The following is a 26,694-nucleotide window of genomic DNA, read 5'->3' on the forward strand; positions in this document are numbered from 1 at the left end:
GTTGCTATGAGGAGACCAAGGAGACGCTGAGACTATGCCAGATGCTGCCCCTCCCTTGAAAAGCCCCCAACAGACATCCACCAGAAAGAACATTACTGAGAGGTAATTTGTTTTTCGAATGGATTCCCTTCCTCCTACATATTCCTCATCTATGACAGACTGCCATAGCAATACGTAGATCTGGAGGAGGGAGGAAAGTAAGGACACCGCCTACACCAGAAATCTCTGGATGACTGCCCTACCAAAACTTGCATCCTGACCCAAAAGGGAATTCAAGCAGTAATGCTTCACAGACATGTCCAGAACAGGGACTCCCTTATGCAGTGCAGAGGTGGCTGCCACACGCCTGGTAGAATGAGCCCTGAGACCTTCAAGCACATCCTGACCAGCCAGATCACAGCATTCTGAGATGCAGAAAATGATCATCCTTCACAGGGTTTGTTCGGTCACAGCCCTGCTACCACGAGAACCAGTGTGACCAACGAAAAGCTGCGTTATCTTTCCTGGCCTCTCTCCTCCAAGAGAGGTTGTAGCTGAGGGCCTGCAACGGGTCCAGCTGATAGAATCGTTCCTCGGCCTTGGAAGGGTGAGGCAGAGGAAAAAAACACTGAAAGGAACTTTTGCGAGAGATGAAAATCCGAGACTACCTTTGGAAGAAAGGAGGATTTTCCTCTCAATGTCACCTTCTCTTTGGAGAAAACTAAATCAGGAATTTTAACAGGCAATACGTGGAGCTCACGCACTTGTGTCGCGGAAGCGAAAGCAACCAGGAAAACCATCTTTAGGGTAAGCAACCTAATAGAACAGGAATGAAGGGGCTTAAACAGAGCAACCATAAGGAATGTTGAAACCAAATTTAACCGTTGTGCCGGATCCACAAACGTGTGTAGAGGAAACTTGTTACACAAACCCTGCAACAACTGCATAATAGTGGGGATTGTGAAATCCGAGCCCTGTTCCAGGAACCTCTTAAAAACTGAAATAGCTGTGAGGTATCCCTCTACAGTATCAATCTGCATGCCATACAGAAAATCCAATAAATAACAATGGATGGCCAACGACAGAATACGTAGTTCAAATTTTCAATGTTAATTCTATAAATAGTGCATCTGTGTGTGTGTGTGTATGTGTGTGTTTTTTCTTTTACCCTCCTAAAAGTGCATACAACAGTCCAGAGTTAGGGTGGGTGTTGCTTCTGGACATTCATGTTGAGGAGAAATCCAGTGCAGTAACTGTTCACAATGTTCACAGTAGAGAGGAACCTATAAGTGAAAACAATGTGGTTGCAGTGAATGATATTTTAGATCCTTAATCAACGTGAACTTCAATGAAATTCTAACGTAATCGCCCGAGGGGGGACAACCTACCCGAACTGTACGGGGTCGCTTTGCAGCACTTTTGGGCAGCAGGGGAAGAATAGAACTTCTCCAATATAGCATTTGTGCATGGTTCTAAATGAACAAAATGGGTTGTGAGGGATCAGTCAAAGTGTGAGCGGACGCATGTGCACCAGTTAGTTGACGTGGTGCTTATATCCCGGAGTCTGGTGAAATGACAGGGTAAAGCTTGCCTCTAGTTCATTACAGCGACTGCTCGTGGAAAATGCTCAGTGCGAGCCTGCATCTCTGGTTACTGTTGGGAGTAACCATGACACCCAAAGCATAGTCACCAGATGCGTTGCTGCGTGTGCAAACATGGTCGACATCGCACATCAAGAACACTAGACCTGCTCCTGTAATGCGTTGTGACAATGCTGCATGTACGACACTGAATTATCACACCAATAGCTGTAATCAGATGATTTGTGGTGCACCCTTTGGTGCCCACTTGAAACCCTACGAACCGTGAACATGGGGAGGAACCCATGGTGAGAGTTAGAGGGTCCTTACAAATTCACCAATGCGTACTATGTAAGGCAATAGCTGTTACGCACGATAGCCAGGATCAGGGTGAAAGTGCATGAGAAATTGATTAACAGGGCAATACATTACAGAGGTAAATGGTAGTGCCCAATGCAAGGCTACCCTGTTCACCTATGATGTGTCTGAATACTAAAACCACATCTGTGTGTGTATCAATGAGGTGATTGCTCAATTTAGATGACTAATAAAATAGTTAAGAAGAGAGTCCTCGTGTCGGCTGGCAAATGTTTAATGTGGAGCAATACATCAGAAAACTACATCAGTAGGCAGGGCACTGTGGATATCATTGCCCACGCCTAGCAAGGAATGTTCACAAACTATTTAAGAGATCAATCTAAGGATCTAAGCCCTAAGAGATAGGATTCATCGAAAAGGTAGGTCTTCATTGAGACCAGTTGCGTTCGATCTCATCTTGTAAATCCACCATAGTTCCATTGTTATTTATTGATGTACACCTGGCCTGGCCAGTGCCAGTAGGGGCATTCCCTCCAGTAGCTGTATACAGAAAATCCAAAACAGGGGATAACGGACATGATAAAGAATCAGAATCCCTCTCCCGGCACCAAGCCAAAAAGTACTCCACCTGCAGGCATAAATGTATTTAATTTATTTATTTCATTTGTAAAGCACACTTAGAACCCGGAAACACTGAGGCACTGATGCACATACAAGTCACTAACAAATAAGGTGAACATAATTAGTCAGACATTGTAGTGGGGTGGAGCAACATGGAGAGTTAAGTATGTTTACTTAAGGTAGCAAAGTGAAAATGTTACAAGCGAGCTGGTCATTCTAAGTGAAAGAGGGTGGTACGCTGAGTGGATGTGTGCATTAGTCAAAGAGCTGTGTTATGATCTTCATTGCGGGCTTCTGAGCTGATAGGCGTACATCAAGGATGTCATCCAACATGCCCCACTCCCTGTATCGCAGCCTCTCAGTAGCCAAGCATGGAGGTTCAGGCTGCTGAGGTTTGGGTGGAGGATCCCCCACTGCCCAGATTGGGAGAGTAAATCAATTCTCTTCGGAAAGCACCAGCGAGGTCAGATGGGCATGTTCAGCAACTGCGGGTACCATGTCCTCTGGGTCCTTTCCTGAGGGAACACAATCCACGTGGTGCCAAACAGGCACAATCTCCTGAGAACCAGCGGAATTACAGGGATTGGCGGTAAAGCAAAAAGTAGGTTGAATGTCCATTCTACCAGCAGAGTTTTAAATGTACATGTAACGAGAAGCAAGGAATATTGGTACAGTAGGTCAATTATAACGCGCTTAAAACCCAGAGGTTTCTAAGCACGGACACGGGGATCGAACCTTTGGTGCTCCTTGTCTTGCTTCCAAGACGAGAGCATTGCCCCTGAGCTATCCTCCCGATATTGAAGCACTTTAAATGTTAATGGTCTTTGTACAATTCATATAGCACTCATGTATCAAGATACAAAGCAAATGCTTAAAAACTATTCTTTAAAAGCTATGTTTTTCACAGAAGAAATACTTAAAACTCTTTGAGAAAGGCATGCTTCTGTGTTTAGTTGTGCTGCTTCTGTACATGGAAAAAGTGTAACTTTACAGCACAAAACACATGCGTGACGCTAAACATCTAGTTGTGTATGCCAATTCATTTGATATTCAAAACCGGACTGCTTGACCATATTTACCAACATGTTGCCCCTGGAATTTACCATAAAAGGAAAAGTGTCTATAGGTGCCACCTATGAGGTATGTGCCTGTGTCCCAACTACTGAGAGAGGCAGATACCAGGTGCACTTTTCGAACGTGTCACAGGTACACTGAAGGATACAAAAGGTAATAATGCAGCTAAACAAAAATAATTTGTCCCCGATAACGCTGAACGCAGGCAGTCAACTCATGCGAAAATCCCATATCCGATTTAATTAACGGGACACTGAAGAAAACTTTCCTATTCAGACATGGGCATCTACTAAATCTGCATGGATAGGATCCTAATCTTTGCTAAAGCGTGTATCCCACTGACCCGAAACACTCCTGAATGCTGACCTTGGTAAAACAGCCGTGTGAGTATATGTAGATTTTTCATGCTGCACTGGTCAGCTAAAAAGTTCAAGGTTGATAGTTCACAAGTGAAGTACTCACCTCTGACATGGGGCAGAGGTAACTTGGTAAATTCGAATGAAAGCAGTGCCAGCTCAGCCCTTCGTGTTTGGTAAATGGAGAACAATGAAAACTGGGTGATGACCCCAATTGTTACAGAGCAAAACCTGGACATCATTACTTAAACATCTCGCAACAGGCTATGGAACGTGCGCATTCGCTGTAGCCTAACCTTTCGCAAACAATATGTGCTTATTCCACCGGTTTCACGGCAAGTAAATCACGGCCAACTGGGAATGCGGTTTTAACTGATCCGACTGTGTAACCCTCAAGTTGAATTGCAAGCTGGCAGAACAATAACATACATCCTTTGCAGTGCAAGGATGCGGTTTCAAACGCGATGTTCCCCTGCTTCGGTTGAGAGATGTCAGTCAAGTCACTCATTCTTTGACACCTCAACTAACCCTCCTGTTTAAGGGTTCAAAATAGAAGTTCGTGTTTCTGTTTAATTGGTTTATCACTCAGACCTTCTACCGCTACTCGTGTGGAACTGGCAGCACTGTGTGCAAGCTGCAAGCCTGACCTTCGATGGGCAACAATGGACCGCGCAGAACCTCTGCTACACGCTCAGAAGACACATTTCAGTGTCATCACTTTTCCTAAAAGAGAACGTGTTACCGCTAACCTCAAATTGAACTAAACTAACAAGCTAAATGCATGCACAGGGAGAGGAGAGCGGATTGAAAGGCCCCTCGCAAACTGCAACTGGCATACTCATTACAGCCCCTGCAATGTTCTTGGCCTGCTTAGGATTCTGCAAGGATCCGTGCGCAAATAGCGGCGAAAATGTAATGCCATTCTCAGTTTAGCTTCTCATGATTCAAGTTATTTGTTGACAATTGGCGCTGCAGAACTTTTTCCACTTTCTGCCCGGCCGACATTAAAGACGGCAGAGCAATTCCTTTATCAGCTATATAATTAAAACTCCAACGCTCAATATGCTGCGCCATCCCTGCATCACACAAGCAACTGTCAAACTCATCTACGTGACAATGAAAAAAGGGAATGAAGTTAAACAAGGGAGTAATTAAAGTTGATGTTTTTCTACTAGGGAATGGGACACCATGTAAAAAACTAATGACGGCAAAATTGGAACACAAGTCTCCGAGGAACATGAAGCTACTAACTCCCAATTCAATCTCTGGACAGACATTAAACAAAATCAGTCCATTCTGCCATGCCATCTGCCAGGCAGTTTCAATCTCCATCCCTCACTCGAAGACTGGTGATTTATTTTGAAGCATGGAGCCGCTGAGTTATTTGGAAGTCAGATAGCAAACCTCCTGGGCCCTTTTTGTGTTTATGAAATGCCAAAGCCGAGAAATCAAAAAGTGATGCATGGCAAAATCAATAAGAAAGAGACGCCGATTGCAGGGAACGGGCGATAGTAGATGTTTTCTCATCAGCGCCTTGCTTGACTTCTTTAGCGATGTGAGCAAAAACAATACATTAAGGGCGTGTAGTCAAGAGCCACAGCAAGCAAGCGCTAGCGATGCCAACCGGTTTACCTGGTGACTTATGCTCGGAGACCTGGCTCATGAGAAGCGGGGCGTGAGTGCTGAGATGGCAAAGTACTGCGCACGTGCTATTTAGTGTCAACTTTTGTGGTGGTCGGGTGCTTTTATTTTAAAGAAATTAATATTATCGCCATGTTATTTTATGCTGGTGAAAAAAACTGAAAATGCAAAAGTACAACCATGTATACAGGTATCAAAATATAATTTGAAAAAGTGTGGAAAAATAAATTGTATAATAAGATTGAGAAATCGGAAACATTTGAAAATGTACTGCATTTTCGTAAATATTGTTTTTAAACGTACGGATGGGTAAATGAGGTTTGCAAGTTTACATAGAATTAGTCCAGCGTTTTTTAATCTGCAGTTTTTTTCCAGCATTTATCTGTAGCATTTTTCCAGCACAAAAGTTATCTCACATCCAAATGTTAAATTCTCATATTTTTGGTACATTCTGCTCCTACCAATCCAGTATTTATAATGAAAAACTCAAAACTACAAGAGGCAGAAGGCAAAGGAAGGCCACTTGCAACCAGCATAAAGCAGCCGAAGAGCTTGAATGAGCCAAAGAATACATTCACTCTGATTTAGAATAGCTAATTATGGACCCAGCCAGGAAGAGAGCTGGCTTGGTTAAACTAACTACAAAGGGAGGCCTTGAACCTCATCCCGCCCCGTCCTTCTAGATATATATGAATATTCTTGAAATAACAGCAGAACTTGTATAGCAGGTTGTGAGACCGACTTGTTTACTATAGGCTACACACCTATCTCTGCAACAGGCTCAAGAACCCTTAGAGTTAGATTACCAGGTGAGCCCACTCTTCTCCACTCGGAGACCCCATTTCCCGAAGCTTAGTAATGGCTTACATTGCTTTAAAACAAAATAAACAAACAAAAACAATCAAGGCGAAATCTGCGATCTAATGCGCCAGGGGACCACTCCAGTGGTGATAGTGCGCGGTATAAATATCCTTTAACATTAACATAACATGCATTACTCGGTGGACTATTGCACATGTTGTCTTTATCGTCAAGCCATTTGCAGGCCGCACATTTTAATCTGGTCAGATATTATTCGGGAGAACCATTCATAACACCATGTATGTATGCGCCACGCAACTATTCACTTGGCTGCGTGCACTATTATACATATTCGCTAACTAGCCACTACAAGTTAATCTTTGGTACCAGGTCAAGCAAGCCTGAAGGCCATTTAAAAGCATTTCAAGTGCAAACCAGCAACAAACAGCCTCCACTACAACAAACCATTTTTTACGTCAAGGTGCAAAAGTGAACAATGAAAGCGCATGGGGACAACATTAACATTCCATGTGTCATAATCTTGTCTAGTCCTCTTCATTTGAATTATGGGACTACTTGCAGTTCTGTTAATTATAAATACAGGATTAGAAAAAAGGGACCATGCAGGCACATCCTGATTGTAATGGGGTAGGTTGGCATGTATGCAAATCGGTTGCACCCCCAAACCATGAACACATGCAGATGACCATTATTGTTTGAAACGGTGGAAACTGCTTAATAGGCAGACCAGGTTCTTGAAAAAAAGTTTATAGGAATGGGTCCAGGAGTCCGAGTTTATTACAATTTCCTCGTCCACTATTGAGGCTAGACCAAAAGAGGTGAGTAGGAATGGGTGGGATCCTCTCCATAAACATTTAGCAAAGTTATGTGTTTCAATATTTTTGATAAGAGACAGAAACTATGTTTGTTGTGTGGGTGACCCACACACTTGGCAGCTTTTACAATTGCGGCATTCATGTGTATTAAAGTCTATCCTCTTGCCTGTGTTTCCCACACAACCAACTCATCTGTCCCTCACCAGAAACATTCGGGCAGTGAGGAAAGAAATGAAGATAGGCAGTGAACACAGCTCACGTAGGAACTAAAAGGGCCCACTGGTAACAGACGGTAGCCAGGACAAAAGATCAACAGTGTATCTAGGAGAAAAAAGATATGCACTTCAATATCACCAGCTTCCACACAAAGTATAATGATGCATATGCCATATGCACCCCATATTGCATAACATGGAACCGCTCTGCCTATAATGAATTCTAGATAAGCCACTCAAGCGCCAACACGGGACATCAAGAAAATGAAAGTGACAGAAAAGTCACATCGCAGGCGACCCAGAGAAAGGAACTGCTCACTCTCCTAACAGTACAAACATGCTTTAGTCATTTGAAACGCAACAGGCAGTAGTCTGAAACAGATATGTGAAAAGACTTGGCAAGATGCTCAAACAATAACAAAACGCTATGCTATAATGCTTATGCTTTGATCAAGCTATGCCTTGAGGAAGTGCCTAGGCGGTGGTGAAACACGTGTAAACCAGAGCACTACTGAACAGGCCTCAATACAATATAGAACGTCCTGTCACCTTGGAGGCCATTTCCCTTATGTTGTTCACTTTGCTGAAGCGTGAATGGGGTGTTTACATGGGAAGAAATTCAGTTTCCCCTGGGCTCCAAGTAACTGATTGCAATGCGTATGCATCCTGTTGCATATCTCTCTGCTGACACTATTGTCCTGTATTCCCTTTGCTTGCTTACCTCACCCTCTTCAATCTACTACCCGAACTGTACACTTAGAATGTACCTTTTGTGAAACTTGTTGTGTTTCTCTGATGGACTGTTAGGTTATGATCCTCAGAACAAGGAGACCACCAAAATGTGTGCCTCAGTCAATACATATGGTTTCGCCTTAAATGACTAAAGCTATCGAAGTCAGTAAGGCATTCCTCATCTGACACTCGGATATTAGCCAGAAATGACTTTCCTCATCTTGTTAGATACCCAGAGAGCATCAGAGATTCGGAAAATGTCAACAGGAGGCATAGTTCGACCCAATGTCATCTCTGGAATTCCTTAAATTCGGTCACACCACTCCTTGACTCCTGATGCGGCATTGATTGCTGTACTTCAGGGATGCAATACACCCACTTAAATCAGTTACCCACATTTTTTCCCCAGAGCTCAGCCTTTGAGTGGAAAAACTCCACTGCCGGGAGAGGAGCGGTGGTGGTCTGTCAGGGGGGGGGGGGGGGAGGCATCCGAGGAACGGTAGTGGTCTGTCAGGGGGGGGGGGAGGCATCCGAGGAACGGTACACAATAACCTAGTACCACCAACTAGAGGACCCAGGTGTTATTAGTCATTTCTTTCCATCTGTCTACGAACCCTGAGACTCATCCTCCAACCTGAGAAACATAAGGGGAGACCTTAAAGAGATTTTTGAGCTGTGGATGCTGCCAATGTTGAGGCTGAGGCCGACTGGCCCTAAGGTGCTCCTCTGTCCATGTGGGACTTGCCCTTGCTTGGCCTGGGTAGCAGCGCCCTCTTAGGGAACGTGGGGTAACACCGGAAACCTCTTTCTCTAGAGATAAAAGAGAAAGCCAGTTTGGCTGGCAGCTGTACCGTCAAACCGAGCAACTTCGCTGGCAGTTTTGAGTCCTTACATTTCTCTAGAAACTCATCGGCTTTTGGCTCAAACAATGCTTACCCGTCAAACACCAGGTCAAGCGCTAGGTCAAGCAGCTCTGCCTGGACATTTGGTGAAAAACCTGAGCTCCTAAGGCAAGATTACCTGCGCATCACTGCCTGTGTGCCCATAGCACGACCTACACAGCGTCCAGCCCAGCTTGGAGCACCTGCGATGATGTTTCTTTTCGATCCTTCACAATGTCTATGAAGCCATCCCTAAGCTCACTTTCCGGGAAGTGGCCGGTGGTTTCTCTGATGGTTCGCTACAATACGTGGGAATATTTGGCAAAAGCACAGACTGCTTTTTGCACTTTCAAAGTCTTGCTCCCCGAGATTAACACTTTTTTCACGAGGGCGTCGACCTTTGACTCCCTATTCGTTAGGAGGTTAGATTTAGTCGAGGGCCTCGAGTTCACTATTGTGCCTTGCACTAGAAACCGTTTGGGGCCAGATTGTGCCATCAAAAATGTCGCCACCTTAATTCTTTTTTTTGCGTAAGCTCAGCATCCATTAAGCATGGATGTTGCCAGAGACGGATGAAGGGCTCCATGATGGCGGCATTGAAAGGTAAAGCACGTTCCGCTTGCAGTCCTCAGTCGAGAATACTAATCGGCTCATATAGGGGAAGCGGCTTCGACAGAGCGCTGAGGCTGAGATGGCCACAACCCCCTTGTCGACCACCTAAGGGTACTGGGCATTCCGGTGCGTATACGGGTCTGCCTGTTATAACTTCACATCGGAGAACCCTTCAAGCCCACTCACGTCGTTGTAGGCCTGCCGCCAACTCCAGTGGACCCACTTGGTCAGTCACAGAATTGAGCAACGCGGTCCATGGCTGCGCTGACTAGCTGCGCCATCCAACAAGGGATTGGATCCCCCTCGTCGTTGAAAATAAACCGCATAGAGTCAAAGAAATCTGACCTAGACTCAGGCACTAAGACCCAGACATGCAGTAGCTCCTAAAATCGTGGGGTGGGATCTTGACGTGACCAGAGGCCGGTGCCAATGTTGGTGCCACCGGCGTTACAGGTTTCTTTCCCCAAGGGCGAATGGTCCACCTTAATGCCGGACGAACCGGGTTCAGTCGGAGCCAACTCCGCCAAAGTCTGTCTAGCCATGGCCTTCTGAATTACCTGCATCATTCGCTGCTGAAACTCTTCCCACTCCTCCTTCGAAGCCCCCTTCACAGTGTCCTTAGATGAACCAGAGTCGCACCTGCGCCCAAGTTTCTGCTTCTTGTGTTATAAGGAAGACGAGTGGTGGCATGCACTGCGGGCACGTGACCACTTCTTAATTTTTATGGCACCTGCCCTTCCATTCCTTCTCGGGTAGGCCCCTCTGTCAGGTCCCGTGAATTTCATGATCAATTTAGCCAGTGAATTTGAAGGGGTTCTGCCAAGAACCAGCTAAATCGAGCGTTCCTTTACTGCCGTGCAGTTCGTGGCTAGACAGGAACCCCATTGATCAATTTTATGTCCGACGCTAGGACACAACACACAAATAGTGTGTGGATCAGTGAGGAACATTTAGGAGATACAGTCCCTGCAGCGCTTGAGACCGGACAGTTTAGGTTCTGGCCAGTAAGGTTATTCGAATTACAAAACAAAATTGAAAAGATAGGGCCGTGTTCCGATTAGAAAACGGAAAAAAGGAACCGAGGTAAGGGGGGCATGGTGCATCCATTAAGTACAGCGAACAATGTCACATCCGTCACAACGTCACAACACGAGGACTGACCCAATCGAACACGAAGGAGTTGAGAGTCGACGACGAGCCGCACTACGACCCATGTTGACATTTTCTGAGAAGCTGACGCTGGATGGGTATCCATCAAGATGAGAGAATGCAATCCATTTAACCCAATATTACGTCAACGCACATCCAAGAAAGAGACGCATGTTGTCTTGATAGATGGACACAAATATGTGTTAGCCAAATAAAAGTATAATATCTGCAAAACCATGCGTTTAAAAAAAACCTGTACTTTGTCTAGCGAGAACTGTGTTCCAACCACTTTTCGCCAGCTTTTGCAGTCGGATCTAGTTCTCCCATTTAACGCTCTGCCGACTACCCTACTAGACCTTTTCCGTTTCCAGACAGCTTTTCACGATTGTGAACATCAGAATTCTGCTCCCTTGTACAATTAACCTCCAAGAAGTAAACCCAGTCAGTCTCTAAACATATCTGAAAACACATTTAATCACTGAACGTGAAGACGGTTGTTTTGCACGTTGGTGCGTTACAAATGACCAATAAAATATAACATTTAACACATTTAAGGAAGCAATCCCAAAGGGTTAACAGACTTAGTCAGCAGCATCGTGTCAAGTCGATTATGGTACCATCGGTTGCAAGTCAAAATTATTTGAATAATTGTACAATGTTATTTAAAAAAAATAGTTTACTATTTGTTTAATTTAAACATATCAGCAAATCTCAAGTTTCCAGTTTCATCCGAAACTGTATTTCATATCTAGGTTATTACTTGACATCAATATCTTCTAAGGAGTGCAAAAGAAATTTTTAATTGTCATATTATAAATAAAAGCAGAAACAATTCAAAAGGCAGAGACGTGTGATTCAATGTCTAAAACCAACAAACGAACAGACAATTATCCTATACATAAACTTAAATGTCGTTGATCCTTACCTTAAGAATGTTTTGGGTTTCATTCCACTTGTTTGTCCACTCTTTAGTTAGTTCCTTTACCTAGAAGAAATAGTCATATTCACTTAAAAGAAAAGCAAATTAAAAACCGATTATTTCAACAGCCACAATAAGACAGACCAGTCTAATTAATGCAGAATGGGGGCATCTGAAAATAATGGCATTTTCTCTGTTAAAAATGCTAGTTCCATAAACCTACTTTTTTACAATAATGAGCCAGCAGGCTACTTATGGTGGTGGATGTGCAGAATGGTGTAGGTAACTGTACAGATGGGATTCTGGGAAATCGTGTCATTAGGTTTAAAGACTTTCTTGTTTGAATGTTAGGCTCATGTGTCTTCCAAAAGTTTCATAATACAGAAGCAAAGTAGTAGGTGATTTTTGTAGCATATCAGAAGCACATGTCACCTAATGCCTCCGACTAATGTTATGTGGATATGTTACAGAAGGAAAACATATTAACTGAAGAAGGCATGCCTTGTTAGTTTTGGCACAGTAAGCGCTGCCTATCCAAAACAACTGTCATGGGAAATCAAGATAGTAGAGAGATCAGTTGTGATCAGAAACAGCCTCTGTGTGGTGTTTGGCTTTTTATGCATCCAACACTATCCTAGTCGCCATTCCCACCCACTACCTGCCACTTTCCAATACACACGCCCATGCCATCTCTCTGAGACAAGAATGTGCCTTTAAGGGGACACCAGAGTATTTTCTAAGCAGTCTTCTGAATGTGTATAGCTTCATTGCGACTGTAAACCAGCCTGTGGTGTAATAAACATTTCTTAACAGGGTGTGCCTTCAGCCACTTGAATTATAACCAATATGTGTGTCTTTCACCTGCTCCTTGCACTGAATTCCTGTTAAAAACAAACACTGGCAAAGCCAACAGTTTTGACTTGGCATTCAGAAAGGCCCTCAAAACCTGGCTCGTCCCTTCTCCCTCTTGAAACCCTCTAACACTCTCGATAGGCGCACAGGAACTCTTGACCAAAACACAACACTCCTATTCACCATTACCCCACGGATGCCGGTGTAACGTCACTTTTTGCTAACTGTCAGAAAATCCTATCGGTAGGAAAATCTGACAGGAATTGTAATGTCATTTTTTGCTACCTGTCAGAGAATCCTACTGACAGCAGGCATTGGGCAGCCCATCCAGGGGTAGGAAAAAGTGACAGGTAGGAAAATCTGACAGCCTGACCTGTCATTTTTTCCTACCCGTCAGAAAATCCTACCGACAGCAGGCATTGGGCAACCCACCCAGGGGTAGGAAAAAGTAACGGGGTAGGAAAATCTGACAGCCTGACCTGTCATTTTTTCCTACCCATCAGAAAATCCTACCGACAGCAGGCATTGGGCAACCCAACCAGGGGTAGGAAAAAGTGACTGGGTAGGAAAATCTGGCAGCCTGACCTGTCATTTTTTCCTACCCGTCAGAAAATCCTACCGACAGCAGGCATTGGGCAACCCACCCAGGGGTAGGAAAAAGTGACGGGGTAGGAAAATCTGACAGCCTGACCTGTCATTTTTTCCTACCCGTCAGAAAATCCTACCGACAGCAGGCATTGGGCAACCCACCCATTTGTTGATGGGTAAAGGAATGACCGTAAGCGCCACGTGTGATGTTTGTCACTCAAAGACCAGACGCCAAACTCTGCACTGAGCAGACAGACACTGAGCAGACACAGGCAGTGATGTAAGCACAAGGAGTCCATATCAAATATATAATGCTGAAATTCAGCACCAAAGTGTGAAAAATAGTTCAGTTTGTTTCAACATTACCAACAGCATTAACATTGGTCTGGTTCATTCTGTGTGTCCAGTGGGAAAATGTCTGAGTGGAGACCTTCCAGTGGCAGTGCAGTAACAATGGGAGCAGACTTGCTGGCCAATAGCTTAGCATTCTTCATGAAGCAGCAATACGTGTCTTAACCTGTAACTACCACCGACTGAGATTGCTGAATTTGGGTGTTGGCTCCAGGAAAAGCAGGAACACAGCACCCCCTCCCCCACTCCCCCCTCATCCTTATGCCCCATACAGGTCCTGACTGCCGCCAATTTGTCCTCCAGGTCCCTCTGTTTCTTTCTCCCCACGCCCAATCGACTTTGCTTGTCTTTTCCTGTGCCCTTATGCCACAAGAGTCAACCCTGATCCAAAACCCTCCTTCCCTAATCCCTGAATCAGTCCCTCCCCTTACCCTCCACAATACCCCCCCTTTAAGCCCGCTGCCTGCTCCTTTTTCATAATCCCTACCACTGCTTCTCACCAACTTTGAAGTCAGTAAGCCTTCACAAAGAAATTATTTCCGTTATGGTTTGGTCCTTAACGAAAATAATTTCTTTATGAAGTCAGAGTGACTTCAAGAAGAAACAATGGGCATCATTACGGGTTTAGCGCTAACCGTGCCGGTGCTACCGGCAGGTTGCCGCCGGACCCGTAATGATTTACTGGTGCCTGACCCTCTTCCCCCCGTCGCCCCCAAACCTACGGATTAGCTTAACTTGGCTTTGCTTAGCGTGTGATGTCTACTTGAGCACAGTTTTGCAGAACACTTGGATAATAAGTATTTCTAGAACAGCCGAGAACTTTGCTTCATACGTCAGAAACCTAAATTACTTTGCACCTTGTTACACCCCTCCCCCCCCCACACTAGGTACATGGGATAAATATTCCACTAATTCAAAGGTATATTGTCCAGTCGGGTAATTATGTGATTTGCATTGACAGTCACTGTGCGACTGGTTTTCTGGCCAGTTTGCGCCAGCCTGCCGAGCCACTTCGCCAAGCAGCTGAAAGCTTCGGCCAGTCTTTTGACCGGGTTGTTAAAAAGATCAGTGCTGTTGAATAGATCTTCTTTAACTTGTGCAGTTTGGATCACTTTCGTCAACCTTATCCCATGAACCCCCTGACAGTGCCACAAAAGGAATGAAACCCCACATGCCACTGTGTACTGACAAAATGAAAACAAACGGCCAACCCTTAACCAACCTATTCCAAATTGCCAACAGTCAAAGGCGCACAGCCGCAACAGAGAAAGTGTGGGCCCTTTCCTTGTAACTCCCTTTCTAGTTCGTCATTCTTAGTTGACTGTGGTGTGTGTCAATGGGCCGTGCTACCCGGAGCCCGATTGGCGCGTTAACAACGCTATGCATGCCTAATGCCCCATCCTTTAATTCTGCATGACACCAATATTGGCAAGTACCTTTTCCACTCTCGGTTAGCCTGGCACATGAAATCACGGAGACCGCATTTTGCTATAACCTCACCATGTATGCCTATTGCCCCCTTGCTTAATTATGCCTGGCACCAGTATTGGCAGGTAGCCTGGTGCATGATTATGCAGCTTGGGACTGCCCGTTCAGAATGTTCCAATTAGGTCTACACATCCATCTCACTGGAGCTCTGTGCCCCTATGCACATGCACGTTCTCAATGTCACTGGGCCTAGTAAAATCGCTGTTTCGTTCCCCCCTTGTCATGGCAAAACGTGTAAACTTCGCACAAGAGAGGACCCCCGCACCTGTGAACGGTCCTACAAGACCCCAATACACAAGTATTAACACCTCGAAACTGTGATGGAAACCACAAATGCTACTTCCAAACAGTAAACACGCTTCCCCACAGATACAGGGATGTAAGCAGACACTGATAGCATATCATAGCATCGTCCATTACCCTCCAGGCAGAAGCAGAAAACACATAGGCACAGTACTGCCACTTCCAGGCAGACTCCGGAAACACATATGCACATTACTGTCACCCCTAGGTGGACTGGCCTATAGGGAACTCTGGACATTACCCATTGGGCCTCTGCCCCCTGGCCCTCTTTATGTGGCATTCCCACATTTTTCGTAGGAAAAGCCTTGGGCTTGCTGAAAATGAGTAATATGGGACCACTGTGAATATTACTTCCAAAGCCTCTTTTAGTTCCCAGTCCACCCCTGCAGTGCCATCTACGAACAGACCAAAAGCATTTCATACGCAATAACTGACACTTCCAAATAGATTCGAAAATCTTGAGCGGTCGGAGGCAGCGCTTAGAAACAGATCACCAAACACTAGCTGTCTACGCCCCACAGTATGACGACGAGCTGCGGCCATTTTTGCTGTTGCAAGCAGCGCAGGATACCGTACCATGCAACGGCGTGAGCTTTGGTAGCGCCTTGCAGCTAAGCATCATAAGCGCTATACAAAGAAGCCTAAGAGCACATCTTCATGCACTGCTCTGGTGCCGGGTAACATGGCACTGCCATTTGCAATGGCCTACTGGAGGCACATGTTCTCTATGCACTGGTTAATAGGTGGCCATGTGTTTCTCGTCAGTGCAGCTCAAATTTCTGTGCTCGTGCGTGGGCGCACAGGTCACTGCAAAACGTCTTGCATTAGTGCAAAATTGATGCCAACGGGCAATCTAACCTTTGGTGTTTACGTTTAAAGTTAGGGTTACCATCCCAGGTACAACTCAATCTCTGTGGACCAGTTCGTTTCCAGCCCCTAGCCTTCCTTTTGAAAACCGTGATAATCTGCTAAATGTCATTGAAGTAAATGAATACCACAACTCCCAGAATGCATTTGGTTCTTACACAAAACCCAGACCTGTCTGCATTTAGTGATCCAATGTATATACCATGCCCTAAACCTCAAAGGCGCACTGCCTTGGCGAACATTCTACAAAACATGATGAAAAGTTTCTCCTCTTTCTCATTCCCGAATTCTCCCCCCACTCCACTCTTGCTCCGCCTGCCCATAACTCACTACGCCCTCTACATTCCAGATTTCTTGATCACCACATCTTGACGCCACTAAGTCCCTCAACCCCCACTACAACCTGAATTCCCTGCCGCACACACCCTGGTCCCTGGACCACGTCTAACTACGCAACCTGGCTAGGTGCGTTGCCACGGCCATAAACTTCAGGCGCCAAGCCATACCGGTCTCTTATTTAATGTTTCCTTTGGTGCTTTTATAGCCGGCATTTTTCGGTTAGCACTCACAATAATCAGTATAAATTCTAGCACACAGCCGAGTGCGTTTTAACGGTCAAAAGCCCATGCACTCCAGAACGTACAATGACCTGTAACGTCACTTTTTGACACATAGAAAAAAGTGACGTTACAGCGGCAGGATTCGCAGTGGCATACCATGACAAATACTCATCCTTCCCCCACAACCTCTCACTGACAATCGTACATCACCCCCTCACCCCAACTCCCATCCCTCCTATCCCTTCTCCCGCTGCCCAGGAGACCACAACTAGCAAGACCAGCCAATCACATTGGAGCTAGAAAAACAACAATGAAACCGAACTCTATCGAAGCTTACGGTATGTATACCTTGCACCATGTCTGTTGACACATGCCGCAGGCATGGCCACCCATCCATGCACCCCAGAATGCATTTATGGCTATGCTATTCTGGTCTAGCAGAACACATATCCGTCCACACTGAAACCCCTGACGTACCTCAACACCTCTGCCATTAGTATACAGTGACAACCTACAAAAAAATGTCACTCGAGCTGGGCACACATCAAATCTCCGGCACCTGCATTCTATCCTAAATCACCAACAGCATCTGCCCACGTGCCTGCCCTCTGGGTTGCTTAACGGAGCCTAGCCAGCCCACCCAAGTCCTAACCTGGCAGAATGCACACATGCATCTTTAATTTAACTCTTAGAAACTCCCACACATGGACTGCTGTCACTGAGGGTGTTCCAACCACAAAGCGCATTGAGGCCATACAAATGGGGAAAGGGCGCTAGATAAATGAGGACTACAATACAATGCAATATAGGCATTAGAAAGGCATTTCCCACTGGCATAATATGCGCAGGAACTAACCCATTTGCGAGCTGTTGCCATCATATGGGCATGTAGTAAAACTATGCTATGTCAGTGCCTGGGAAATGTCCAACCCGTGCTAACAGAAAAGTCAAAACGGTTGCTTTGCCAATTCTTATTCTATAAATGTTTGGAAGTGGTTTGAAACGGTTATGTAATGTACTTTTCATCCCACGCTAGCATGGTATGATGCAATATTCAGGCTTTAAATCTACTCAACAACTGCAGTATCATGTTTACACCCATCCTATCTATATAATCTATATTCTCTGACGACGTCTGGTGCATTGGGAACTGAAAACGTGCACAGTCATCCTTACCCGGAGACTCAGCCAAAATGCTGCACAGAGAAAGGAATCATTGCTGAACAGCCCCCAGAGTGACTGATGTGGCAGGTATTCTATCCTCACAAATCCAGAGGTGGTCAGAGTCAGTATATATGGTTAAATGTTACAAACATTTTAATGTTAGGGTAAGTGCAGGGGAAAATGAAATGAGCATTAAGCCTAGTGGGCGTTATATACTTCATTATTATGTACTGTGGCGGGTTGGGAGAAGGAGTCGGACACATTGAGGACATTCTGAATTCTCTTTAATGAAATTACAGAAATAAAGTCTATCTTTCCCTATTGCCAGAGCGAATACCCTGCCTATCTAAATGAACTAAAAGGTGCTTGTCAGGAAGTCCAAATTAAAAATGTTCTCCATCCAAACTAACTCTACCTGACCCTACCACTATACATATAACTAGATTAAATAGGCCAAGAGAATGTCTTTCTTGCCCTGGTCTTTTCATCTCTTCTGATAGTGTCTTCATATAGAAGGTTCTCCTTGGTACCAATATTTTTTATGTAATCTTCTTGGATAGCCTCTTCGAAAATACTGTGAGGATTTGTGATTTCTGTGGTATACTTAAAATATCTTTCCTTCGGATATATTCTCACACTCTTGTCTAATCTCGCAGACTCTTCCCAGTCTTTTAATTACAGCTTTCCAAGTGTGGGTTTTTCTTGGTCCCTTTTTAGGTCTTCCTTGTCATGGATTCTCTTTCTTAGTTGGTCTTCTCTTTTATCTTGTTCACTTGACAATCTTATTTCCTGGCTCTCATTTCGTGACTCTATGTTGGGCTTTCTCCAGTCTTCAACTCTGAAGGCATAGGGTATCTTCCGTTCATCCCAGAGGACTTGTTTCCAGCCTCGGTCTGTTCCCCAGTTGGATCCCTCTTTCATAGTTTTTCACATCTCTTGTTAACTGTTCTTTCGAGTGACAACTCTTCCTCAGTAATGGGACGGGTTTCTCGCTTCACGTAATACCGGTCTTCCTCTACCAGGAAATTCGTTACTTGCTTTCTCATGTTTTCACTATTCCAATTATACAGTCTTAGGCTTAATGTCTCATCCTTAGGACGAGTTTCTTAATAGAATGATGCCCCGGCAGCCTCCCGCATCTCCCAGTTCCCCTGGTACCTCTCTGAATGCAGGAGACGTTTGCAAGGTTCGGGTCTCACTCGGGCAACTCTCTTTGGTATCTGGCTTCTCGCTCTTCACTCTAGCAGGCTTCCCGTTCTCCGCTTCTCATTGGGCTTCTGCCGTACATATTCCTGTGATCCTTTTCACAATGATTTCTTCGCCATTGCATACTCCAGGCCTCCAGCACTGGTGTTCTTCGTTCACTCGAAAGTCACAGGCTCTGCAACCTGTCTCAGCTCCGCCTCCAGCAGGCATGATGACGTCAGGGGGCTTCCCCTGCATACAATACTCTGACTCTCCTTCTCCGACTCGTCCCAGTTAAATACACGTCTCTCCTTCAAGAAACATCTCTTTTTTCATATTGGTAGCTTGTAGCATTGCCTTCAGCCAAATGTAAAGATACCACATTGTTCCTTATGTCAGATAGTCCCCATATGCCGCTGGGGTAGTTGGTCTACGGAGTTCATAAAAGAAACGGGAGTCCTTGTCCCCAAAGGCTGAGTCTCTACCAATGAGGTCCCACATGACTCGAACCCCAGAGAGTGTCTTGCAGAGAGTGTGCCCACCTCCCTAGCCTCAAAGGGGGTGGCTCCCCCTTAGGGAAAAGGGATGAATACCTACAATTTGTCACAGGACCCAAAATGCTCTTTGGTTTTATGCAAAGCAGGCTACAACTCTCACATAGCTGTCAACTTTTCATGGCCCTTGGGCAGGTGAAAACAGCCGATTTTGCATTTGGCGGATGAAAGCCCATTGATTCCTATGGGCGTGTAGGGAGCTTGACGGGTGAGAGAGCTGCCTAAGTGGCGGGTGACACCCGACAACAGCATGTGAGTAGAGAGGTATGCTCTCACTGGTGTTATTTGTTCAATTCCCCTTTCTCGTAGGGATATTTCGAAACAGTACTGTGATTGCACCACACTGTCCAGCTTGGAATGATAACCTATCCAAATGTAATGAATATGGTTATTGGAGGTTTTCATAATGTGCTTTTCTTAGTAAGACAAGTGTAACATTCTTATAACGATTACAATATGCACTGAAAGGCATACTAAAATATTAAAAAGACAGTTTCAATATTAGTACAATTAAACTGTTTCCTTTTATAAACATAGTTACATTAGCAAAATAACAGTCCTCTATCCCTCAAGAGAACGGTTTGTTTTTTTCTTCTGGCTGTGCAGTTGTCAGCAATGGCTGGGGTGGTTTAAGAAAACGCGCACCTGAAGATGACTCTCACCTTGAGATAAAGAGAGACAAAGAAAGAGCACAGAGTGCGAGTGAGAAAGAGTGCAAGGTCATAGGATAACCCGTGCTGAGCTAGTAATACTGATTGCAAATTGTAAATAAAAGAATCATGTTATCCAATTCACACTGTCGTTTCAGAAGTTAAACGCTTCAGAGTAGGGCAACTGGCATTGCATTTTTTCGGGATAATATCGTGAACCAAGAGTAACTTCTTAAATCGACACAAAGCCATGACTAGACACAATGTCACTGATATAAAATGCTATTTATGAGGCTCAAGAGGTTTGATCAATGTACTCGAGGTTTTCACGTGGATATGGTATTGGGCAATTCAATTAGGATTTACTCACTCTGACAACACTATTAGAGCCTATCTCTCAGTTCTTTACTCTTATATTTTTTAGAAATGGCCTTGAAAACCATACAGCTACAGTCCACATTGCCTCAGAAAAACATCCACCTTTACTTTGTTCACTATTGATGTTCTATATATTTTCCACAAGACAGTGATGCAACATCAAAAAAGGCTTCATGCATTGGGCCCTTATAATGCCTGTCTGAGGATTAAGAAAAAGTGATCTTCTATCAGTAAAAGTACACAATCGTTGAGTCAACATTACTATGTTTTCATCATCAAGCAATCAGAGAGTCTGGACATAAAATGACCAGTCTGAGGCCTATGTTTTAATATGTATATGACCCCCTGGATGCTGCTTTGTCAGAGGCCTATCCTGATACCCGCAAGATAGATAGAGGAACATAATGTGTTACTGTTTTACATCACCTTGCCAAATACTATGACATCTAGTCAATGTTATGCTCAGACTATGAAGTCGATTCTCTCAGGTAGACAATTGTAGAGACTTTATGATTTTCTTTATTTGGGAGTTAGATTTAGAGAAAATCTTGTATGGCAACTTTCAGAAACAATCTTGTTTTATGGCACAATTGAAATGTGAGAGGAACCTTTGGTTTGGCAACATGTTTGGAAGTTGCATGCTGGCCTTCATCTGGGGAGTTTATTAGGCTGAATCACTGCCTAGTGCCTAATATGGCTGTGTGTGTTGTAATGTTGCCAGGACTGTGACAATATCAAGGTGTTTGATAAAAAGTGCACCTGCTACCTTTGCCATCTACACCAGTCAAAATTTTATATAAAGAAACAGGCCTACTGTTTGCTTAGGTCCCAATCCGGAATAATGAGGCAGTGACGTCAACCTGTAGTACAGTAACAATGAGTACCAAATGAGTCAGCATCAGTATACTTCTACATCTCACTCTCTTTATATTGGTCTTTGGAAATCTCAATCTGTCTGTAACAAGACTTCATTTAACTTTTACTTCCTTCTTTGCCATTCTCCCTCTCTTGTCCTTATTACTCTTACAGAAACTTGGATTTGTCTCCGACTCTGCAACCCTTGCTGCCCTTCATGACCCTGCCTACACCTTCACCCACACGCTCCACGCAACTTGCAGGGATGGTGATGTAGGACCGTTCTCATCTTCCAAACTTCCTGTCTCTACTGCTGCCCATCTCCTGCTATTTCTTTGAATACACTGTCTTCACCATCACTGCTCTCTATGGCATTCATATTAGATCTGTCTCTCTCTCTCTCTCAGCCACCTGGTGCCACTGGTCAATTTATTGATCACCTCTCTCCACTGATTGACTCCCTTCCTCCCCATCATCATCTCATTGTCACTGATGACTAACTTAGCCTCTCTCTCCACGCCTCTAGCCACTGACTTGAGCTCTCTTCTCCTTAACCACTCACTCTCCTCTGTCCACTCTCTGCCCACCTATTTATGTGGTAACTCCCTTGACCGTATTATCAACTCTCCGCCTCTGATATGTCCACCACTCCATATCCTCTGATCATTCCATCATCTTTGCCTCAATCTCCACTCCTACTTCCACCCCTCTCTCTCCATCTACCTCTCCCATTACCAAGTGCAAGTTTCCTTGCTCCAAATTCCCAATACACCTCCCTGGCCTACTCCTCTCTCTCCTGCAATGCAAATGTCACTGTTCCATCTAGTGATTAGGACTTCACTAACTTTAACGCTGCTCTTAACACTCCCTTCTCCTCTTACTACATTTACTCCTAAACTCCCCCCTCCACAGCCTTGGATCATACCTACCATCCGCCCCCTGAAAACAACGAGGAAAAACCTAAGCACGTGGCAAAGATCTAGACACTCCTCAGATGTCTACCTGACAGCTCTTCAAAACTATTCCCCAGCTCTCGATTCTGCAAAACGTGACTTTTTACCATTTGTTCATTTATTTGACATTTGTATGGCGCCTATACAGCAAAAAGTGTTTCCAGGCACCACAAGACAAAAGGGAAGGGGTAACAGGGGAGGATAACAACAAAAAAGTGTCCTACTAGGCCTTGTGACATTCTGTTCATGCACATGCAGTAAGCAAAGTTCAGGTGGGTGGGGGTGAGGCACCAGGGCTGAGGCAGGGTAAGTGCTAGGGCTCATGCTGAGGAAAGAGATCCACCCCTGACTCCATGCTTGGCAAAGCATTTGACCTGCACAGAGTTAGAGTGAGAGGACCGAAGGACTCTAGCAGAGAGGTATTTAGGGAGGGATATAGTACAGTCCCAGGCCCCAGAAAGCTTTGTGGATGATGCAGAGGGTCTTGAATTTGATCCTTGCAGCCACCAGGAGCCAGTGGAGAGACTTTAGAGTCCAAGGATAAGTCTTGCAGTCCTATTCTGGATTAGTTTCCGAGGGCAGAGGGAGGAAAGTGGCAGATTGAGGAAGAGGCTGTTGCAGTAGTCCAGCCTGGAGAGAACCAAAAACTCTCGAGACATTGAGTTTCTGGGGGAAGGTGAGGAAAGGGAGAAAGCCTCCGAGGAGGTAGAGCTGAAAGTGGGCGTTCTCGGCAAGGTCCGCGATATGAGATGAGAAGCAGAGAGAAGAGTCTAAGATGACTCGAGGTGTTTTGCCTCATAAAAGGGTGAGGGGAGGGGGACCAAGGAGGACAGCTAGAGATAATGTGATCTCAATCATCTCAACCCAAGCATCTACAAAAATCTCTCAACTGAATTCTTTCACCTCCTACACCCTCCATCTCCTCTTTCTGGTAATGATCTAGCTCACTACTTTGCTTCAACATGTCCAGCATTCAAAATACCCTCGCAAAGTACCTTCTATCCCCCCAGCTGCTCACCTTTCTCCACCACCTCTAAACTCTTTTCCTGATAAAATGTCTTCCTTTGCACCTACTAACCCTGATGAGATGCTTGACCTTCTCTTCAGGACTATCCCTTCATGTGCCCTCATCAACTCTTTATCCCCACACATAGTGAAACTCATAGCTCCCAGTGTTGCTCCACATCTTACTGCCCTCTCAACTCCTTTCTTGGCAGTGTCACATTCCCATCATCCTACAAGTTGGCTACTGTCATCCCTAGCCTTACAAAACCTGGAATATATCGCCACTGTCCTGCCAACTTTCATCCTGTCTCTCGACTATCTCACTAGTCCATAATCCTAGTGCAGGTTATAACCGACTCACTGAGTTCCTTGACAAACACAAGCTACGCGATCCTCTTCAATCTGGCATCCAACATCTGCACTCTACTGAGTGTGCTCTCCTTAATGTCAGCAACTACATCTCTCCCATTCATCATGATAACTGTTAATCTATTCTTATTCTTTTCAACTTCTCGGCTGCCTTCGATACAGTCAACCATTCTGACCTTCTCTCAGCACCACCTATCCTGGGTATCAGTGACACGCCCCTGGCTTGGTTGGCTTCATATCTCACCCCAGACACTTGCAGGTGTCCTGGAACAGCCTTCCCTCCCCACAATCCCCCCTCTTCCTGTTGGCGTCCCCAAAGGATCAGTCCTGGGTCCAGTTCTCTTCACTTTCTATACTTCAGCTCTTGGCACCTTGATCTCTTTCTATGGCTTCTCCCATCAACTATTCTTCTCCTTTCCCTCTTTATCTGACAAGCTATTGTCAAAAATGTCTAACTGGATGGCATCTCACTCGCCCATGCTCAATTCCACAAAGATTGGAGGTCTCTACTCCCTATCCAAACAGGCTATCTCTTCCTCTCCCCCTCTTCTATTCTTCTCTCCCGACTACCTTCCCTACTCTGCTCAAAACCTTGGTGTCATCTTCGACCCATCTCACAACTTCTCGCTCTTCATATCCAAACATGCCATTGAGGCCATAATTAATCTTCTTCCCTTCAACACTGCTAAGCACCTAATCTCTTCTTTAGTACTCTCTCGATCCGGCTACTGTGACAGTCTACTCTATGATCTTCCCAACTTTGCTTGTTATCCTCTCAACAAAGACCTCCACTTTGACATCCGTACACTCTTCAAACTTCCCTGCTTCACCTCCAACTCTCCAGCCAGGTGTCAGTTAGGTTGGATATCTATCAGACAGAGCAAAGTATAAACTCTTTCTCCTCATCTTCAAAACTATACATAGATTTGCCCCACCATACCCATCGGCCCATCTCACTCCCTACTCTCCTCCTAGGATCATGCATGGCTCACCTCCTCACCAGCTCTCGTACCCCTTGCGCTCCCTCTCATTTCTGCTTTCTTTCTCTCCTCACTCCCTTACTCTGGAATGTTCTTCCTCTCTGCACTACTCCCACTCCATCTCTATTTAAATCCAACCTCCTAGCTCTCGTACTTTCTGAAGACCCACTTGCATCGCATTCTACGCCACCATATCTCCCTGTTTCTCCTATCCCCTACCCCTCCCTGACAACCCCATAGCACTTATCCCTCACTCCTCCAACTTAAAACGTATCACTTCCTTCACTATCCATTTCCTATATCATTCTCTACTATCCTTTCTCCTGGTTCATGTTTCTACCTCCCCTGAATCATCTTGTCTTATATCCACATCCTCTCACCCATTGTCAAGGACACTGGTCCGCCACTCTGTAAATCAATGTAAAAAAAGTTTTGTAAGCATTTTTGTGCCAAAGTCGCATTGTTTTCTCTGTAATTTGCATTAAATAAACTGTTTGTATTAAAGGGAATGACATGCTCTGGAGCACAATGCTTGGCTTACTGCCATTCAAACAATCAATCATAACGCTAAAGCCAAATTAAATATCTGACTCTGGAACTAGTCCCTTTCCCCAAGAGAATCTGAAGCTATAGTTAACCATCTTATAAAGCATATAACCCTTAAGGGAAGGGGAGGGCAGCAAACAATGCATGTTGTGGGTTCCCATGCATGTCTTTTAACAAATTAAGGATGTAACTAGCTGCTTTTGGCCATTATTAGAGTGCAATGGGGGGGGGGGGGCAGAAAGGGGCTTAAATTCAGGCTACTATACAAACCTGTGATGGATTGTCAAGTGTATATTTATGCATTAACATATTTGCACCCTTTACTCAGAATTGCACGCCAAGTATGTGTTGACAATGTTGGACACATGCAGTTTCAGTCAGGCTTGAACTACAGTGTGAGAACTGTCTTGAGCAGTAACATCTCAGTCTTGCACACCCAAACCTTGCAAGCCCAGGCGTCATGCTGTTAAATGACTTCCTTTAGGTGGAGTTCGAGCAGAGCTCATTGGCCTTTACCGGCAGGATTCTGCTTTCACTCGCAACTGTGTCTGCGAGTCCAGTAGAAAGAGCATACATATACTCAAGCACACCACATAGGGAAGTGGAGTTCGAGCCGAGTTCATTGGAAGTTACCGAGAGCGAACGAGATAACCAGAGAAATTGGTCAGTGATTAATTCGAACATTGTCTCCTCCATTCCTGAACTAAGGTATTACCGGTAATTCTTTTGCCCAAGGGTCTCCGATTGTGGGAATACACCATACCTCCTACTCTTAGAAGCAAAGCGACAATAAGTGAAAGCAATGAAAAATTGATTTACATGCAGCCCTGAATGAAGACACATTGTGAGTCCCCAAATCCACCCCCCCCTCCGATTTGACGACCCGAGTAAACACTGACTCGCAAATGGGTGTCTCACGGTGTGGAGAAAATGGAGAGTCCTATAAAACAGGCTTGTTAAAGTATGCCAACCAAAACCACTGCTTATTTTTCTAAGCCTATCATGGAAAATCATAATAAAACTTTAAACACACCTCTATCTGATGGCACACTGATGGCATTACCATTAACACAAGAAAATGTAACAAGACCAGAGATAAATAAGCCACAAATTGGCTTGGGAGAGGATTGAGTAAATATAAATAATGAGCATTAGAAAATAAGGATGGACTGTGAAAGCGGTCACACTGTGTGGGGAGAGGAACAGAACGAAGATCCACAAGTGAAGAACACTGAAAGAAAAATGCTTGTTAATGTTATTAGAGCCCAGGTTCAAAATGCAAGTTAAACCAAGGCGTGCAAACCGATCGGGGGATCTCCTTATCAGCCTTAC

The 26,694-nt window shown here is 44.8% G+C and overlaps 1 protein-coding gene across 6 annotated transcripts in view; it reads right to left on the reverse strand.

The window, feature by feature from the left end:
- The window catches only part of KIF16B (kinesin family member 16B), a 3,050,718-nt gene that overhangs the window by 1,901,284 nt on the left and 1,122,740 nt on the right, over positions 1-26,694 (reverse strand). For all 6 annotated transcript variants that reach the window (XM_069608346.1, XM_069608345.1, XM_069608343.1 and 3 more), the window contains one exon: positions 11,721-11,780. In XM_069608346.1, the coding sequence (XP_069464447.1) occupies positions 11,721-11,780 (60 nt within the window). The remainder of the gene's footprint in view (positions 1-11,720; positions 11,781-26,694) is intronic.

This window comes from Ambystoma mexicanum, chromosome 4q (genome assembly GCF_040938575.1).
Source record: "Ambystoma mexicanum isolate Mex_15411 chromosome 4q, UKY_AmexF1_1, whole genome shotgun sequence".
NCBI classification, from domain to species: Eukaryota; Metazoa; Chordata; class Amphibia; order Caudata; family Ambystomatidae; genus Ambystoma; species Ambystoma mexicanum.